Source organism: Phacochoerus africanus, chromosome 4 (genome assembly GCF_016906955.1).
Source record: "Phacochoerus africanus isolate WHEZ1 chromosome 4, ROS_Pafr_v1, whole genome shotgun sequence".
NCBI classification, from domain to species: Eukaryota; Metazoa; Chordata; class Mammalia; order Artiodactyla; family Suidae; genus Phacochoerus; species Phacochoerus africanus.
The window spans coordinates 136418212-136433726 of NC_062547.1; the positions used below are offsets into that span (position 1 = coordinate 136418212).

The 15515-nt window shown below is 55.7% G+C and overlaps 1 protein-coding gene across 1 annotated transcript in view; it reads left to right on the forward strand.

Moving 5' to 3' along the window:
- The window catches only part of TCF7 (transcription factor 7), a 33234-nt gene extending 17922 nt beyond the window's left edge, over positions 1–15312 (forward strand). The window contains 10 exon segments of the mRNA XM_047778628.1: positions 4899–5007; positions 5840–5930; positions 8621–8740; positions 9185–9347; positions 9439–9546; positions 10016–10064; positions 11168–11240; positions 12700–12868; positions 12870–12929; positions 12931–15312. Coding sequence (XP_047634584.1) covers positions 4899–5007; positions 5840–5930; positions 8621–8740; positions 9185–9347; positions 9439–9546; positions 10016–10064; positions 11168–11240; positions 12700–12868; positions 12870–12929; positions 12931–13041 — 1053 coding nt within the window. The 3' untranslated portion in view covers positions 13042–15312.
- Positions 15313–15515: the final 203 nt, after the last annotated feature.

The following is a 15515-nucleotide window of genomic DNA, read 5'->3' on the forward strand; positions in this document are numbered from 1 at the left end:
TAGGCTGAGGTTTCCTGGGTCTAGAATGAGCTGGGATATAACTGGGGCCTAACAAGCCCGGCCAAGGAGGGTCAGCTCTAGCTGCCCCTCCAGGGCCTCCTGGCCCAAGCCAGTGCTCCCCAGGGTGGGGGTCTGCCGAGAAGGCTTCTCCCGGCTCTGGAGCAGACATCCCCCATGCCTTTGGCAGAGTAGGACACTGGCACTGTCCTCCTAGAGTTGGCACCATAGACCCCAGGCTCGGCCCCTAAGAGTTTCCAGGTTGAGAGCTACCCCCTCCACCAGCCAGGCTGACAGCCAAGGGCCGAAAGGCCGGAGCCAAGGCTGGATGGCAGGCCCTTCTCAGAAGCAGAAATGTAGTTGCAAAGGCCCCTGATCTGGAGAGACCTGTGGAGGCTGTTCATTCCACCTGCTGCACCTGAGCACCAGGCACGTGTGCCCTTAGGTGGTGAAAGGTGAGAGGCCTTCCACCAGGGCCTGGTTTCTGAGGGAGTGCCTCGAGGCCTGGGATCTGGCTGCCCCTGTCCTGGGAACCTCTCAAGGTAAAAAGCTTCCAGAAAGCTTTCCACCTTCATAGGCTCTTGGTTCCTGCTACCCAAAATTCTAGGATAAACTAGGATTTTTGCCTCTGTGACCAGTGAGCCAGGCAGAGTTCTGTTTATTGAGGCCTCACTTGTGGCATACGGAGGTTCCCAGGCTAGGGGTCGAATTGGAGCTGCAGCTGCCAGCCTACACCACAGCCACAGCAACTCGGGATCTGAGCTGAATCTGCGACCTATACCATGGCTCACAGCAATGCCGGATCCTTAACCCACTGAGTGAGGCTAGGGTTTGAACCTGCATCCTATATATCAGGTTCTTAACCCATTGAACTGTAATGGGAACTCTGAGGCAGAGTTAATATGCCCATTTTACAAGGGACAAACTGGCCCAGGATCCTGTAGAGAGAAGGTCCATGAAAAGGTCAGCAAGCCTAGAGCTGCACTTCCCAATCCACTTCCCATCTTGGCACACTTAAAAATTACCACTGAGGAGTTCCCTTGTGGCACAGTGGGTTAAGGATCTGGCACTGTCACTGCTCTCGGATCCCTGGCCCAGGAACTGCCACATGCCATGAGTGTAGCAAAAAATAATAATAAAATTAAAATTAAATAAAATTGATCTAGAAATACATATTTTTAAAAAAATGGGAGTTCCCATCGTGGCACAGCGGAAATGAACCTGACTAGGAACCGTGAGGTTTTGGGTTCGATCCCTGGCCTCGATCAGCGGGTCAAGGATCCGGCGTTGCTGTGAGCTGTGGTGTAGGTTGCGGACGTGGCTCGGATCTGGCGTTGCTTTGGCTGTGCTGTAGGCCAGTGGCTACAGCTCTGATTAGACCCCTAGCCTGGAAACCTCCATATGCCGTGCCTGTGGCCCTAAAAAGACAAAAAGACCAAAAAAAAAAAAGGAGTTCCCGTCGTGGCTCATCAGAAACAAATCTGACTAGTATCCAGGAGGACACAAGTTTGATCCCTGGCCTTGCTCAGATCTGGTGTGGCTGTGACTGTCCAGTAGGCTGGCAGCTATAGCTCCGATTAGACCCCTAGCCTGGGTACCTCCACATGCCACAAGTGCAGCCCTGAAAAGACAAAAAGAAAGAAAGGAAGAAAGAAAAGAAAGAAAGAAAGAAAAATTGGAGCTCCTGATAGGGCTTAGTGGTAACAAACCCAACTAGTATCCATGAGGACAAGGGTTCGATCCCTGGTCTTACTAAGTTAAGGATCTGGTGTTGCCATGAGCTATGGTATAGGTCGCAGATGCAGCTCAGATCCTGTGTGGCTGTGGCTGTGGTGTAGGCTGGCAGCTGCAACTCCAATTCGACCCCTAGCCTGGGAACCTCCATACGGTCCTGGGGTTAGAGCGGTAGTTCGAGGCCTGATCACGGTCTACAGCCTTAGGAAGGCCATTGGCGGCTCTAGGCTGAGGAGTGATGTGATGTGGTTTGGGTGGCTGCTGGATGGAAGACTGAGGGAGCAGGAGGCTGCCGCATCACCAGGTGAGCAGTATCTGTGGCTTGGACTGGGTGGGGCGAGGGGGAAAAGAAGTAGTTGGATCCTGACATATTTTGATAGTAGAGCCATTAGGATTTGCTGACAAACTGGACGTGGAGTGTGACCAAAAGTGACAAAGGTGACGCAGCTGGAAGCAGGGATGTGCCATTCACCAAGGAGGAAGGAGAGGAGGGTTTGGAGCAGGAAGTCCAGGGTCTGCCGTGGCCACGCTGCATCTGGGGAGCATCTGGGGGTGGCGTTCCCAGGAGCGGTGGGGGCTGGAGGTCCAGACATGCGGGCCTCAGATGAAGATGTTTGAAGCTCTGAGCCTGGATGAGAGCAGCCTGGGCAGTAAGGATAGATGGAGAACTGAGGAGCCAAGCTTGGCTTAGGTCAGGAAGAGGATGGAGAGTTAGGAAGAGGGCCGGGGGGAGTGGAGTGGCCTCTGAGTTGAGAGGAAACCCGGCGAGTGTGGCATCCTGCAGTCCCGGAGGAGGAACGGCAGCAAGCAGGAAGGAGAAATGAGCTCTGCGCGGTGCTGCTGAGGAGGCAGGTAAAATGCAGACAGAGAACTGAGCTGAGTTCGGAGACAGGGAGGTCACAGGGGACCTTGACAGGTCATCTGTTGAAGTGATGGGGCAAGAGACTGCCATGGATGAGAGCAAGGACTCGAGGCGGCGGATGGGGACAGCTCTGCTGTCTGCAGTAAAGGGGAGCAAGCCATGAGGTGGCAGCTAGAGGATTTACAGCTGGGAGAAGTGGCAACTTGTTGGTACCCTGGTGGGAAGCGGTTTGCGCTTGCAGAGTGCTTGGCATGGTGCCTGGCATGTGGCAAGTACTCAGTATGTGCAGGAGTCCTGTGCCGTGCATACCCCACACCTGCCCTGGCCTACTCCTCCCTCGCCTCTTGCTAGCCACCTGCAGGCCTGGGCATCCCGCCTTCCACCTTCCATTCCCCCCACGATCCCAGCCTGATACAGGGGTGTTGGGGTCAGTGCTGGGGATCGAGGAAGACCTGAGAGTGACTGGAGCACCCCCAGCTCGCTCAGGAAGCCTGCCCTTCAGACAGCAACAGGGAAGTCCCAGCAATCAAGGCCAGGGGACAGCACGGCCCTGTCATCGCCGAGTGATGCTGCCAGTGGCTGCCATCTCCGGGCAAACCCCTTTTGGTGCAATGAGACCAAAGCGCCTGGCCCACTGGAGGCCTGGCACCAGAGGGCTGGGGGGACGCTGTGAGTAGCACTTCCTCTGTGCAGTTCGGGGTGAGTGAGGGGCTTCTTACACATCCCTTCCTCGTGACACTTGGGTACCTGAGCTCTGGGGTGCTGTCTGGCTTTATTCTCCCAGCAGCCATTTGAGACAAGGTCATGGCTGCTCAGCTATTGTAGTAAATTAGATGCAGGAACTGCTGTGGTGGCAGAACCTCTTCAAGGCTGAGGGATGCTCCCCTGCCCTACTTCAGGAGGCCAGGAGGGGGCTCTGGTCACAAGGAAGGCATCGGGCTCAGGAAGTGGCTGTGGCACCACATCCATGCCAGCTGCAGAGGAGCCACCACTGTTAGAACATCACCTGCTGAGGGCTTGAGGACAGAAGGCAGGCTGGTTAGCCCTGGTATCCTGGGCTTCTCCTCGTGAGCAGATGGATGAGCGGGGACTGGTAGGTGGCAATGTCAGCAACTTCACCAAGCCCCAAGGGGAAGAGAGGCTCCACTGGAGGCAGCGATGTGGGCAAGCTGGTGCCAGGGCTGTTGCTGGGAGGTGTGGGATCCTCTGCCCACCTGGGAGCCCCTTGCTGCACCCGCTGTGGCTCATCCCTGCCCTTGCCTCCAGCCTCACCCAGACCCGTAAGAGCAGTACCAAGGGACCTGTGCCAGGCTCCTTACCAAGAGCTACCCTGACCTTCCCCAGCCCTGGTGATAAAGGGTTCTTGAACCCCATCCATTTCACAGAGAGGAAACTGGGCCCCAGAGACGTCAAGGCGTCTGACTAAATTCACCCAGTGAGAAATTTCACCTACAGGGTGAGCAGGAGCCTAGACCGCAGCCTTTCCTGACTGTCTTGCCCCAGAGGTAGCCTGTTGCTCTCGTGCCATGGCTCAGAGGTCACTGGACTGTGCCCCAGCCAGCAGCACCCCCACAGGTGGACTCTTCCCCGTGGAAGGTGACTTGGCGCTGCAGATGATGCCTGCAGGGCATTGGCCAGCGCGGGCGCGGGCACGCACTGCGGGTACACAGGCCAGGCCTTGGTTCTGAGCGCACACTCCTTGTTGCTGGGCCTGCGGGGAGCCCCCTTCACAGCCTGAACATGAGTCATCTCATGACAGATCCATGTGACTATAGTGTAAAAAGTAAGAGTCCTGCGGTGCTGAGGCAACAGGAAGTGCGGAGGCCGGGTGCGCTGGCCCTAGAGGGAGCCTGGCTACACCCGGTGCCACCTTGCCCTACCTCCCCTGACTTCGAGCTGGTGGTTCCAGAGGTTCAGACTCAAGCGCCTCAGTCTGGGGGCTAGAGGAGGAGGAGAGCTCAGGAGGCTCATGACCAGCTCGTCAGATCAGACATAGGGCCTCAGAGAAACTGAGAGACCTCAGCCAAGGAGACAGAAAGAATTTCTTCCTCAAGGGTCTTCTAGAACCGCAAGGCCAAGAGGCTCTCTAGGAGGCTGGACTGCTTGGGAAAGTTGAGGCCAGGGGAAGGGGCAGGACGGCAGGGCCACCAGACACAGGGTGGCCTGAGGGGTGGGGGGCTGTCCACTGAGGCCTGTGGTTTTGGCCACCTCCACTTTCCTTTGGGGGTTGGTCTGCCCACACACAGCAATCTGGGACCCTTCCTCCTTCAGGTCCCCCCATTCACCCACCCTCCTTGTTTCGCAGCACAAAGCCAGTCAGCCTTCCCACGGCGTCCCCCAGCTCTCTCCTCTCTATGAACATTTCAGCAGTCCGCACCCCACACCTGCACCAACTGACATCAGCCAGAAGCAAGGTATGGACCCTGGATGGGGAGGAGCCCAAGGAAACCCAGAGCCAGAGAGTGGGAGGCTCAAGTCCCTGCCCCCTCAGGCCAGGTGGCTGGACCCTTCCTACAAATGGAGAACCTGGAGCTGTGCAAACTCGGGGCCCCCCCAGAATGCCAAAAAGAATGAGCCTGAGGGTACCAAAGGGTCAGGGAAGGTGGTACCAGGTCAAAATTTGAAGGCTTCAGGTTAACGTAGGAGCCGAAATCCTGAATGAGCCCTGGGTGCCAGCCTGGGAGTGGGCCTCTGTGTGAAGCTGATAAACAGAACGTGTAGTCTTTCCCTCCCCCAGTGAGAAAATGGAAAGTGGTGGTTGTGATGGCTGATTCACCTCAGCCTCAGGCAGAGTCATTCTGAAATCCGCCAGTGTCGCTGTGGGAAACCTGCTGACTCAAGCCTGGGAAGGAGGAGGAAAGGGGAAAGGGTGGAGCCCTGGCTCCCCAGGCCAAGGGGTCTGCCTCCGGCCCAGAAGGCTAAGCAGGAGCCCCCAGCAGAGGCCCCAGTTGCAGACCAGCATCCTGCTGAGAGGTGGCGAGATCTGGCCTCCCACTCCTGAATGACTCCCACTCTGCCACTGGCCAGCCACTGTCCTTAGGCAAGTCACCCAAACCCCCTGCCCTTGATCCCCCTGGGCTCCAGACGGGGCACTGTTATCATCCTGGCATGGCCCTGGACGAACTCGTCTGTCCAGTCCTCTGGCACAGGGAGGTGGGATCTGAAGAGGCCTCACAGGAAGCTCGAGGATGTAAGCGTGTGGCCTCAGGTCAGGCTAGCTCACTTACTCGGCCCCTCTCACTGCAGGAGTTCACAGGCCGCTGCAGACCCCTGACCTCTCCGGCTTCTACTCTCTGACCTCGGGCAGCATGGGACAGCTCCCCCACACCGTCAGCTGGTGAGTGAGGGCCCCGTGGGAAAGGGGCACCTTGTGGTGGTTGGACCCACAGCTGCCCTTCGGTTTTTCTTCTCCAACCTTCTGCGCCGAGCCCCTGCGGCCGGCTCTGTGTGGGCACCAGGGCCAGCCAGACACACTCCCGTGGGAAGGCCAGAGACCGAGCTGCTGGTCCAGCCCTGTGGCACTTCAACTCTGCCGTAATGTCTAGACTCAAGTGAGGGGACTCTGGGCCATATGAGTGTGTGAGGAAAAAGCAGGCCGAGCCAGGAGGTGGCAGCATGCTTGGCTGCAAGAGAGGCTGTTGCTTCTCAGGGGCCTGATGGACAGGGGATACTTCCACGTGCCTCAATGTCTCCTGCTGGCTGGTCCTGTCCTTAGCCGAGATGCCTGAAGGGCAGGGTCCTCCTTGCCCCTGTGCTGCCTGCTTGGAGAGTCTCCGCGGGCTGGGCCAGGAAAAGCCCGCCTGGACCCCACGCAGTAGCCCAACTCTAGGCCAACAGGTCTCTCTTCAGCTGGAGCTGGGCCTCAGCAGCCTATGTAGCCCTTGGCTTATCAACCGCAGTGACCTGGGCAGGTCTCTAGCTTCCCTAGGTTGGGACAATCACCCAACGGCAGGAAAACTTAGCTTCCCAGGTATCAGGGCAGGCCAGAGCCCAACTTGGGGCCCACCTGCCCCTTCCCACTTGCCCTTCATCCACGTGCAGCTCACTCTTCCATGTCCAGATTCTCTCTGGATAAAGCTCCACCTTGAATACAAATCAGGAATCCCCCACGAGTATCCCCCAGGATTGATGTGTGCCAGGCAGGTTCTGGGCACCAGAGAAGCACTGCTGCAGCTTGCTGGGCCTCAGGTTCCTGCCCTCTCAGAACTCAGTCCATAGTTCCAGTGAGAGGCCAGTTAAGAGGGCCCAGTTAGCAGTGTTTTGATGGCAGACTCTAGGAGCCCGGGCGGATGCCTCCTCCTGCTTGGACTATGCATCACTTTGAGGAAAAAGGGCGTTTTGGCCAAGCAAGACCTTGACAGATGACACAGTGGGGCAGAAGAGCAATCCTGACTGTGTCAACAGTGGGTGCAAAGGCCCTAGGGCAGGAAGCAGCCCCATAATGACAGGGAAATTTCTGGAAGCAAGGCTGGAGGGGGTCCCAGGAGAATGCCATTCCTACCCCCTCATACACCAGTAGAGGGAAAGGTTGCCCTCTGGTGGCAGGTGTATAAAACATTCACTAGAGTGGCCCAAGCAGAAGCCAATTGGCCTTATTGGGCTAGGAGTCAGGCCTGAGCAAGGTGGGGAAGTCTTTCCCCACAGTTAGCCAGAAGCCAGACTGCTAACAGCTCTCTCTCCCAATCACAGGCCCAGCCCTCCTCTCTACCCCCTGTCCCCTTCCTGCGGATATAGACAGCACTTCCCTGCCCCCACTGCAGCCCCTGGCGCCCCCTACCCCAGGTGAGTCCCCTACCCTGCAGCTAGGCTCCTGCTTCCTGTTGCCCAGGCTTCAGTGCCCACAAGAGGCCATGCCCAGGCCAGTGCTTGCCCTGTGTTAGTCGTTTGTCCATCTGTCCGTCTGTCACTCCGCAGCCCCACACTGCCCTGTACATGAGTGAAGCCAGTGGGAGTGCAGGAGGCCCGAGCCAAGGGCATACTGTGCAGAACAGCCAGAGACAGTGCGTGCACTCAGGCGTGCAGGGCTGTGGGCGTGCATCTGTTTTGTCTTGCATCCTGCTGAGGGAAAGGTGAGCCAGGACCACTCTCCTGGGCACCCCTTGAGCTCTGCCATAGCTGAGGCAGCATGTTTTTACATGGTCTCCAACCTCCAGCCCTTAGAGGCCACCTGCTCAGAGACCCCTACCTGTGCAAGCAACAAGGGACAGAGTGGTAGCAATAGAACAACAAGAAGGAAAGTGGGAGGCGTGTGTATATGTGTGTCCTCTACTTAACTCACTCCTGCGGTGACAGACCTGGGCCAGTATGGAACCAGCAATTCGGGAGCCGTTTCTAGCTCCACACACAGCCCAGGGCGGGAGGGATGGACGCCGCAGCAGCAGCAGCTGAATGGGTTACCCTGGGATGGGGAAGCCCCAGGGAGGCCCCAGCCAGGTCTGGTGGGGTCAGGGAGAGCTTCCTCAAAAGGAAAACATCTCCCAAGTGAGGGGGACCAAAGGAACAGCAGTGGCTGGAGGTGGGAAGTGATGGGAAACAGAATGAGGGGAGGAGCTAGACGGTCAGCAGGGATGATCATGAGGGCTCTGCCAGCCCAAGGAGCTTGGCTCTCACTGTGTGGGCAGTGGGAATCTTCAGCAGAAGTGGCCAGGAGCACTTGGGGTTTTTAAAAGGCCACTCTGGCTGTTAGATGGTGCGGAGAGTCCTGGACAGGTCAAGGGGGAAAGTAAAGGGGCCCACAGGGCAGCCACAGGCTGAGGCTGAGCTGGTGACGGCAGGAGCTGAGGAGGAGGCAGTTTCCTATTTTAGGACTTCAGTAGCCACTTGAACTTGACATGTAGATTTCTGTAGTGTGCCCGTGTAATGGTCGGGAGCAGGTGTGTGTGTGTGTGTATTTCTGTGTACCTTTGTGCAGGCCAGTGGAGGCGGGGGTCTATTCACCTGTCCCCTTGTACTGTGCAGGGGCCTGTGTGTGTCCAGAGGTCTGGCACTACAGACCTGGCTCAGTGTTAACTCGCCTTCTGCCTCTAGGTTCACCCACCCACCCCTGATGCTAGGCTCGGGTGTACCTGGTCACCATGCTGCCATCCCCCACCCAGCCATTGTGCCCCCTTCAGGGAAGCAGGAACTGCAGCCCTATGACCGCAGCCTGTGAGTGAAAAGACACTGGGTGGGGAGGGGGAGGGAGACAGGTAAGCCGACGCCAGCGTACACATTCCTCCCACTGAGCCCAAGACCTGCTGCCTGGAAGCTCCAGGGGCTACCTAAAGAGCCCTCTGGTCCAGTGGTCTCGTGGCAGTTGCCACTCCTGATCCGCAGAAGAGGCATGGGCAGGGTGGGGAACAAGGACCTAGTTTGAGTTGGGTGGTGGCAGGGTGGGGGGCGGCTTTCCTCACTTAGCTGCAGCATCCCTAGAAGAAACAGTTACGGAGCTCTGCTCACTTCCTTTGGAGTGGCTTAAAAAATGATTCCATTTACAGAACCCTCGTATCTATGCACTTACACACACACACACACGGGCCACACCAGAGGAGGGTGGCAGCATGAGGCGGACCACTCTGGAGGCTCCTAAGAGGTCTTTCATGTGCCCCTCAGGAAGACGCAGGCAGAATCCAAGGGAGAGAAGGAAGCCAAGAAGCCAACCATCAAGAAGCCACTCAACGCCTTCATGCTGTACATGAAGGAGATGAGAGCCAAGGTCATTGCAGAGTGCACGCTCAAGGAGAGTGCTGCTATCAACCAGATACTGGGCCGCAGGGTGAGGCCACGGGGCAGGTGGGCTGGGAGGGGTGGCCCCTGACTCCTTCCACCCTGATGCACCCCCCCATCTGCCCCCCTCCCCACTGCAGTGGCACGCGCTGTCGCGGGAAGAGCAGGCCAAGTATTATGAGCTGGCCCGCAAGGAGAGGCAGCTGCACATGCAGCTATACCCAGGCTGGTCGGCGCGGGACAACTATGTGAGTGGCCACCAACACACAGTAGGGAACCTTCAAGATGCCACACCGCACGCAGGCCAGTCTCACCAGGGGAGGCAGGACTATTGTCCTTAGGGCACAGACGAGGAAGGGAGGTGGCAGAATAGAGGTCCCAGGCCTCCCCTGGATAGCTTAGAAGGGGACCGAATGAGGGGAGCTGCCCCTAAAGGCAGGCTGAAGGATCCCCTCTGCCCCAGAATGCACTTCCACACGGGGCTGCTGGCCAGTATTTGACTGGACCACATCAGCACAAGCGGGAGGAGAAGCCCAACTGCCCCATGGTAATCTAGGAAAAACCCCAACTCCAGGGCCCCCAGATCAGGGGAGACTGGGCCCGGAGTCCCAGCAGCAGCCAGACTAGGCAGTTAGCTGCAGGGATTGCACCCCTCGTCTCAGTGACAGTGTCCACCTCCCAACATCCTGTGAACATCCTCCCCTTTGTGCCCTGCAGGGGAAGAAGAAGAGGCGGTCAAGGGAAAAGCATCAGGATTCCAACACAGGTGAGGCCTTCCCTCAGCAGCAGTGGAAGCTCCTCTCTTGGGCCCTCTTTCACCAGCAGCCCTGCTCTGGCCTGAGGGAGGGGGAGAGTACTCGCCGTGAACCCGGCCCTCTGGCCACAAGACCTGCATCTCACAAGTCAAACCCCCACCAGAGGAAGAGGGACACTCAGTCCCAGGGAAGACCAGCAGAAGCCAATTAATACAGCAGTGGTTTGTGCCCCACTCCACGCACCCCTCTGCTAGCCCTGCGACAGCGAGCCTCTCCCCTCTGCCAGAGAACCTAATGAGGAACTGACCATTTCATTCAAGGCTAGACCCAAGCACTGCATCCGGGTTAGCTGTGCAGAGGTGGGCAGCACAGGCTGGCTGGGTGGAGGCTGCATCAGGCCCTTGCCTCGTCATTTCTCTACCAGTCATCCCAGTTTCTCCCGGAGGTGCAAAGGGTATAGAGGACCCAGGGGGGCCACAGCCTGCTCCACGTCTTCTTCCTGCCCCAACTCTGATCAATCACACTCCATATCCATGGGGGATTGAGGACAGCTGTGCCGCCCCCACCCAGGGACGCTGGAGGCTAGGACTAGGCCACGGCAGAGACAGCCTTTACACGAAGGTGCAGGAGTGGGCTTTACTTTCCTGCTGAAGAAATGGGTAGCACAGCCTTAAGCTACAGGGGGTCTGGGTCAGGCAGACTAGCAAAGATGAAAACTGTCTAAAATGGGCAGGGAGTTGGGGAGGGGGGAAGCAGCCCTGAGGCAGAAGCAGCTTGATCCCCATGGGCGCCCAGGCCCTTCTCCCTCAGCTCCCTGCTGCAGAAGGCCCCACAAGCCAGAGAGGAGCCAACCATCCCTTCCCACCCCCACCACTCTTCCCACTACCTCTGTACTGCCAGCTGGGTGCCAACCTTTCCTGATCCCTCAGCTCTGCACCCTAGGGCTCCCACTAGGGGTGGCCGTGCCGTGGAGAAGCCCTTGCCTGTAGGGACTGTGGGGTACCTGTGACTGGCTAACACTAATGTTACCTCTTCTTTCTGGGCCCTGCTCTGCCCTGCTGCCTGCCTGCTCGCCCTCTGCTCTGCTCTGCCCCTCTGGCATGGCTGTGAGCAGACCCTGGCTCGCCTAAGAAATGCCGTGCTCGCTTTGGCCTCAACCAGCAGACGGATTGGTGTGGTCCGTGCAGGTGGGTTTGTCCCCACCACCATCTTCCCTTTGCTTCAAGCTGCTTCCTTGACTCTGCACATGTTCTGCTGGGCCTGTAGCCCTCCTTTGGCCCCTAGCCCCCAACATACCCCAAGTTGCAGAGCCCATGCTTTAGGAGTGGGAGTGAACACGGAACACAGCTTGTGAGGAAGGTCACTGGGCTCTAGGTGGAAGGAGATGATGTTCTCGAAGGGAGGGAAAGGCAGACTTAGAAGACAGTACCCAGGCCTCTCTGGAAATGGGGGTCTGGTGCTAGTGAGGCCTGGCGGGGCTGGAGCAGACAAATCCCACATACACCACTTAGGTGGCCTGAGCTCCTGCTCTCAGGCCTGGAAGTCATCGTGGCCCACCAGCTCCCTCACTTCCTCAAGTTGGGACCCCTGCTATTCCATCCTGAGCCCCCTAAATCTAAGAAAGTGACTGCAGTAGAGAACAACCTCAATAACCTATATGCCCAGTGGCCATGCAACTTCGAACATGGACCTACCAAGACCAGGGGGCTTGAGGAATCCTGTTGTGGCTCAGTGACAATGAACCCAACTAGTATCCATGACAATGCACGTTCAATCCCTGGCCTCGCTGGCTGCCGTAGGCTGTGGTGCGGGCAGATACGGCCCGAATCCCATGTGGCTGTGGCTGTGGTGTAGGCCAGCAGTTGTAGCTCTGATTTGACTCCTAGCCTGCGTGAACTTCCATATGCTGTGGAAGCAGCCCTGAAGAGAGAAAAGACCAGGGAGCTTGAGAGGTTGGGAGAGATGCCACCCATGCTCAGGCCCTGTAGCACCACCATAAGACAGAAATACTTGTGCAGAGAAAAGAACGTATATACCTACCAACTGGCTCCAGTTGCCTAGTTTAGGTTTAGAACATGCCTGCTAGGGCTGAGGCTGAGGCTGCTCCAGGCAGTAAGTTTATTGCTTCTAGGAAATACTGTCCAGCCACTAAAAGTGCCCATCATGCTCCCTGTCCAAAGGCTAAAGAGAAATTTGGGGGAGTAAGTATGTTCATATCTAAACATGATGGGAGGCAACCCTGTCCTCAGAGGCGGCCCTATTCCATCTGTTTCTTCCCCTTCTCTGCCTCTCCAGTAGCTCTGGGCATCCAGAAACCCTAAGCCCACTGCAGCCCCCTCCCTTCATCAGATCTGAGCCCCACAGACATATGAAGCAGAGCCTCAACAGCCTAGACCAAGAGAAGGCTTCTCTGGGAAAGAGGCAGGGCTGCCACTGTGTGGCTGTGCTGGGAACTGCACCCATCCCAGGTCAGGGCCAGGCTCAGCAGTTACAAGGCCAAGTCTAAAGGCACAGGCATATTACCTAAATCATGGGGAGAGGGGACAAGAGGTCAGCTAGGCCTGCGCAGGAACAGCATTTTTTGGTTGTGGTGTATGACTATGAATTCACCCTCTGTTTACAGATAACTCTCTTCACTATTCCTAGGAGGAAAAAGAAATGCATTCGGTACTTACCCGGAGAAGGCCGCTGCCCCAGCCCCGTTCCTTCCGATGACAGTGCTCTAGGCTGCCCCAAGTCCCCAGCCCCCCAGGACTCACCCTCATACCTCCTGCTGCCCCACTTCCCCACAGAACTGCTCGCTAGCCCTGCGGAGCCAGCGCCTACATCACCAGGTCTCTCAGCCGCCCTCAGCCTCCCAGCCCCCTGGGCCCCCTCAGGCCTCTCACAGCGACCTGCAGAGTACACAGGTACAGCAACCGCAATCGCAGAGAAAGGCAGCCTAGCGTGCACGGGACACACAGCTTCCTCCAGGAGCCCACTCTCTGAGAAGAGACGGCAGAGCCCCAAAGCACGTGGAAACCGGCCAGGGGCCCTGTTAACTCTCTCTCAGGGTCCCAGCCCCAGAGAGTTCAGAGGCTGCCCAACTTCTGCCTGAACCTGGGGCCATCAATTCAAACTGCTCCAAGTAGCTGGCATCAGGTCTGTGCTGTGTCATCTGATTCAGAGCATCCCTCATGCCTCTGGCAGACTGCATCTATTTCTACCATCTGTCTTGCTAGCCAAATGCCCCTGATCCCCTTTCTGCTTTAGTCTATAGATGGGCTGGACTGAGCCAAACTGCTTTCCCTATCCCACCCCAGCCCCATCCCTGCCACGCCCTCCCCATACCAGATACTTCATGGACCAAGAAAGAGCTGGGTTACCCAACAACACGTGAGCAGGTCACAACCACAAAGCTCAAGACGACAGTGCTTCTCCCTCAAGGGCCTGGAGAAGCCCTGTTTACAGAAAATCAGCTGCTGTCTGTAAGCTGGACCAGGGGAAGCCTTTTGCCACATTCTCAGGACCTTACAAGAAGAGAAGTGAATGGAACAGGTTAGGTTTAGACCTATCACAAGGGTAACAGGAATAACCTGACACTACCTTACAGACAAGTGGGGGCGGGGGCGGGGAATGTTCCAGTTTAAATCACTTGGAAATGTTCCTGAGAAACTCAACCGCCTAAGAAGCCCTGATAACAAATGCCCCAGTCACTAGAGGCTGCAACCAACAGTTCAACTAAGTCAGGGCTTGAAATCCAGCATGCACCCCTACCCACTTTTGAGAGCCTTTCTCATGACTGATTTCCCATTCATTCACTGTCTAGCCAGCTCTTAAACAGTTGTGAGAGGGGCAAACCACACCTCACACCGAGCCAGTGCCTATCTTCTAGCATGAACCTAGGTTCCCTGTGAGGCTGCAGGAAGGAAGACCGTGATAACCAAAGCAAGAAGCCCAAAAAAATCTCCTATAGTGGACAGTGGGTTTTCACCACAGCCTACTTTAACCCATTTCTGAGCCAAGCTTCAACCCTGAGCCTTACACAATATTTTTTTTTTTTGGCCACTCACGGCAGGTAGAAGTTTCTAGACCAGGGACTGAACCTGCACCACAGCAGTGACCCAAGCCACTGCAGTGAAAATGCCAGGTCCTTAACCCACTGAGCCACAAGACAACTCCAAACAATCTTTAAAATTTAACTTAGTTGGAGTTTTGTTTTGACTGTACATAGCCTGAACAGCAAAGAAAAAGGGCTATCCCCATACCCCACACACCCCTCAACAAAAGCCTTTAGTTCTTTCTTTAGCCACTGGCTTCTCAGAATCCAAAGAGCCTATGTTCTAGTTTAGCGCCACAAGAATTCTTGGGAGAAAAAAGGACCACTGTAGTATTCAAAATATTTTTGTATTGTTAATGCGTATCATAGAAGAACTTTTCTGACATGAGAATAAAGATACTTTTTACTGGGTTTCTTTTTCGAAGCTTGACCCTGAGGAATAAGCTGTTTCAATAACAAGAGGATGACATGTTCCTCTGCTTCTCCACAGCCACCAAACATGAGCTTTACTCTTAGTACGCATGTTCTCAAGAATCAACCCACGCAAGCCAGGGATTACTCCCGTCCCCTCTCCTTAAGGGCCATGGGCACTGCTCCAACCCAGACAACAGGGCTCATCGAGGTGTAAGCTCCCGTTCCACGCCCTGATCTTAACCCCCTAATCCTCTGGCCTCACACCTGATGCAGGCACAGGCCCGCCTGCCTCCACCGCTCATTTGAGAATGGGGTGGAAACTGGTACCTACGGTCCTTAAGCCCCAACCAGAGAGAGAAGCACATCACCACCAGGTTCCAGTTTCCTCTGAAGGCAGAGAGAAAAGAAAACACAAGTATACATCCTATTTTGAGGAAAACAAAACACAGGCATCTTTTATAACCTGGTATCATCATAAAATCTATAAGGAAGGTATTTTAAATAGCACCCTTTCCTCCCAAAGACTGTTTAAGGTACATGAAGCATTTCCTAAAGTATTTCTGTTAACTTCTCGAGCCCCGTCATGAATGTAAAAGGCGTCATAAAGCCAGCGCAGTCAGTCAAGCAGCAGATATAAATGTTGGGCAAGAAGTTATCACAACCAGGCACGGGGCCACTGTCATGTATTGTAATTTCCATTTCACTGAGTTACACTTTTTGAATTTTATGTTTAAAAATATTTATAAATAAAGTCATCTTCCAGAGTAGTGTCTATTTAAAGTAGGCCACTGGAAGTTGTAATCCTAGACTTGCTTCTTTCTGGAAGGATGCTAGAGACCAGCCATTCTCTTGACATCTGTCCCATTTAAAGAATTCTGCTCTGGCTACTGGCCTAGTTGTTTCAAAAAACTACACTTTAAAAAAAGACAAAAAAAACACTACACTTTAACCAAGGCTTATGCAAGACTGGGTTGCTGTATCTGATCTGGTGTCTTATTTAGAGCACACT